General features: G+C 50.8%; 1 protein-coding gene across 1 annotated transcript; it reads left to right on the forward strand.

The window, feature by feature from the left end:
- Nucleotides 1-675: 675 nt before the first annotated feature.
- On the forward strand, nucleotides 676-2,241 carry Nkx3-1 (NK3 homeobox 1). The gene is made up of 2 exons (XM_021204175.1): nucleotides 676-964; nucleotides 1,817-2,241. Exons 1-2 carry the CDS (start codon nucleotides 676-678, stop codon nucleotides 2,239-2,241), a joined length of 714 nt encoding a protein of 237 aa, XP_021059834.1.
- Nucleotides 2,242-3,298: the final 1,057 nt, after the last annotated feature.

Consider the following 3,298-nt stretch of genomic DNA (forward strand, 5'->3'; position numbering starts at 1 on the left):
GTAGTTAGTTAGTTTAAGACAGGGCCTCATTATGTAGCCCTGGTTGTCCTAGAATGTCCTATATAGTCCAGGATGGCCTCGAACTTACAGAAATCAACCTACCTCTGCCCCTCTTCGCTGGGATTAAAGGCATGCCACCCACACACAGCTTGAGTGTTTATTTCTTAAGAATATTCTTTCCTAGTGAATATTATTTCCTGGTCAACTCAGTAAACCAGACACTGTCATACTACTTTGACCTCCCCTAATAGACTTTTGCTGGTTGTCTAGATGTGTCCAGCTGGGAGTCCAGTGTGGGGTCATCATGAGCATGATTGCCAGACCTAGGACCACCTTAGACTCGGTAGATCTGGCTTTGTTATCAATCTCTCTTACTATCTGAACACAATTAGGGTAGGGTGGAAGCGACCTGCCTGCTCAGTAGTAGGAGTCTAGGGTCTGTGTCTCCTCTGGTAAAGGGCATGAGAGGGGAACCAGCAAAGACTAAGGGCGCATCAAGGAAGGGCTCTGGAGCCTAATCCGCTCAGGACTCGCCTCTTGAGGGTCACCTGGAGCCCGCGGCAGCCAATCGGGCCGCAGCCGTGTCCCCGCGGCCAATGGGCAGGCGGCGCGGCGCTCAGCATGGCTATAAGTGCGCGGGCCGGGTGATAGCAGGCGGCGCGCAGCTTAGGAGGGATGCTTAGGGTAGCTGAACCCCGAGAGGCGCGGGTGGAGGCGGGTGGCCGCAGTCCCTGGGCAGCGCCACCCACGCAGTCCAAGCGGCTCACCTCCTTCCTCATCCAGGACATCCTGCGGGACGGCGCGGAGCGGCACGGGGGACACGCGGGCAGTCCACAGCACCAGCCGGACCCTAGGAGGGACTCCGCTCCAGAGCCCGACGAAGCTGGGGGTCGCGGCGTGGCTCCCGAGGACCAGCCAAGTATGCAGCGCAGCCCCACGGAGACACCGACTGAACCCGAGTCTGGTAAGCGGAGTAGACCAAGCGGGCACCACGCACAGGAGAGGACCGCTCTCTGGCTAAAGGCTCCGAGCTCTGGAGCAGGAATCCAGGGGGTGGGGGTGGGGGCATGGCCACAGAAAGGACCTTGCGGTCCTTGGCACCGAGCCACCTTGAGCAGAAACCCTGAGAGCAGCTCATAACTTTGCCATAGACTTGACTCTTTTCCAGCGGCTGCAGATATTTACCACTGGCTACTAGAACTAACTGTAACCACTAATATTCATAAATCAAGCCCACTCCTAAGTTTCCTTCGTCTCCATTCCACGAGCCATAAAATTATGGATGTCCCTTTAAGTCTTTAGAAATAGGATCGCGTCCGATTTTTATCCTCCAACCCCAACCACTTCTCATGCTGGTAACTAAGCCACAGTTAAAGAGGACTAGGGCAGGAGAGGAACTGGTTACCATCCCAGGCCACCTGGCTCATCCCCACAAACCTCAGTCACCCACTTAAATGTCCCCACAATGCCTCGGCCTTCCCTGTTGGCACCTTACCCACCTCTCTTTGCAACACACATCCAGGATCCACATTTCACTGATGTAAAATAACAAGGCAGAAAGATCAACTGTAAACCACTAAGACCTGAGTGTAGTTCACACTGATTATTAGAAACCAATACATAGTATTAAAAAACAACAACAACAACAACAAAAAAAAAACCTACTCACTTCTTCCTGGTAGTTTCTTAGTCTTGCAAACAAAGTGAAATGTATCCAGATGACAGTGGGCTTTTTGTTCACTAGCAGAAAACAGAAAGGTGGTTTGAATTCTGAGCTAACATGTAACATTTCTTCTCTCCTTCTGTTCTTCTCCAGATGCACATTTTGAGACTTATCTGTTGGACTGTGAACATACTCCAGGGGACTTATCAAGTGCCCCCCAGGTCACCAAGCAGCCACAGAAGCGCTCCCGGGCTGCCTTCTCTCACACTCAGGTGATTGAGTTGGAGAGGAAATTCAGCCATCAGAAGTACCTGTCGGCCCCTGAAAGGGCTCACCTGGCCAAGAACCTCAAACTCACCGAAACCCAAGTCAAAATATGGTTCCAGAACAGACGCTACAAGACTAAGCGAAAGCAGCTGTCGGAAGACCTGGGAGTCTTGGAGAAGAACTCACCATTGTCTTTACCAGCCCTGAAAGATGACAGCCTGCCCAGTAACTCCTTGGTCTCCGTGTATGCTAGCTATCCCTACTACCCCTACCTGTACTGTCTGGGCAGCTGGCATCCATCTTTCTGGTAACCACAGTTATCAGAAACTGTCTTCCCTGGGGGGGTCTCTGGGAAAAAGCCAGAGTGGCTTATGTCAAGGAGTCAGAAGCAAGAAATGTATAGATGCAAACTGTTGGGAGTTCCCATGGAACACTCCAATTCTTCTCTGGTGGACAGGTGAAAGACCTGGGGCAGTGACTATTTGAGGATGTAGTCACACTTCCAAGTGTTCTGTAGGTGACTGCTGTCAGCTCCCCTGTTTAGAGAGAGCCAGACAAGTTCAAGTCTTGTTTCCAGAGCTTAGAGTGGCTACCAATGCAATGGCTATATTGTTCCTAAGAATTCTGTTGCTGCAACTCCATTCTCTCCCATGACTGAGTATCATGGAAGGGCCAAGCAAGGGGAGGGATGGCCCCTTAGATGAGGATTTCCTCTTGAATTAAACTTGGGTTAAAAAGTCTCTTGTTGGCCTTGGACTCTGGCCAGAGTTTCTCTCTGCCCTTGTAAAAATGAGGGTAAACGGAAGAGTTGAAGAATGGAGGGAAAAAAACCCTTAGTGACTGAGGCAGGTTGGCATAGTACATGAAGGGGGTGGAAGGTGGAATTTTCAACTTACCCTTTTCACAGTGGTGTGCCAGTCCGAGGATTTACAGGGCAGCCTGAGTGTGGCAGGGTACACACACTGAGGGGGTTAAGACAAGCTGTGTAAACAGTTTGCCTGCAGGGGTGGGCTGCAAAACAGACTTCCTCTCCAAGTGCGCCTATGGGGTTTCCGCACGCCAGGTGAGCGCCTTCCATCAGGACTTTATATTAACGGTGAAGGCAGGGCTTCTCCAGTTCTTCCTGCCTTAGACTCAGGAGGGCCTGAGAAGTCACACTTCATGATGACAGAGGTGCCATCCGTTTTAAACAAAGGACCTTCCTTCCCTCCTTTTATTTCTCGTTCTTTCCTACAGGACTTCTCGGTTCACGCTTTTCCTCTGTGCCTGTCTGTCTTAATTTAGTGTAAGATTTGCTCCCACCACCTCCCAAGTTTTACCTTTCTTGGTTTAACAACTAGCTACAGACAGATTATGACATACTTTTAA

This window comes from Mus pahari, chromosome 8 (genome assembly GCF_900095145.1).
Source record: "Mus pahari chromosome 8, PAHARI_EIJ_v1.1, whole genome shotgun sequence".
Taxonomy (NCBI): Eukaryota; Metazoa; Chordata; class Mammalia; order Rodentia; family Muridae; genus Mus; species Mus pahari.

Excerpts from the sequence above, each read along its gene's own strand:
- Nkx3-1 (XM_021204175.1), top strand. The coding sequence starts at position 676 with ATGCTTAGGGTAGCTGAACCCCGAGAGGCGCGGGTGGAGGCGGGTGGC. Across the intron at positions 965-1,816 it reads ACCGACTGAACCCGAGTCTG|ATGCACATTTTGAGACTTAT; the intron begins GTAAGCGGAGTA and ends GTTCTTCTCCAG.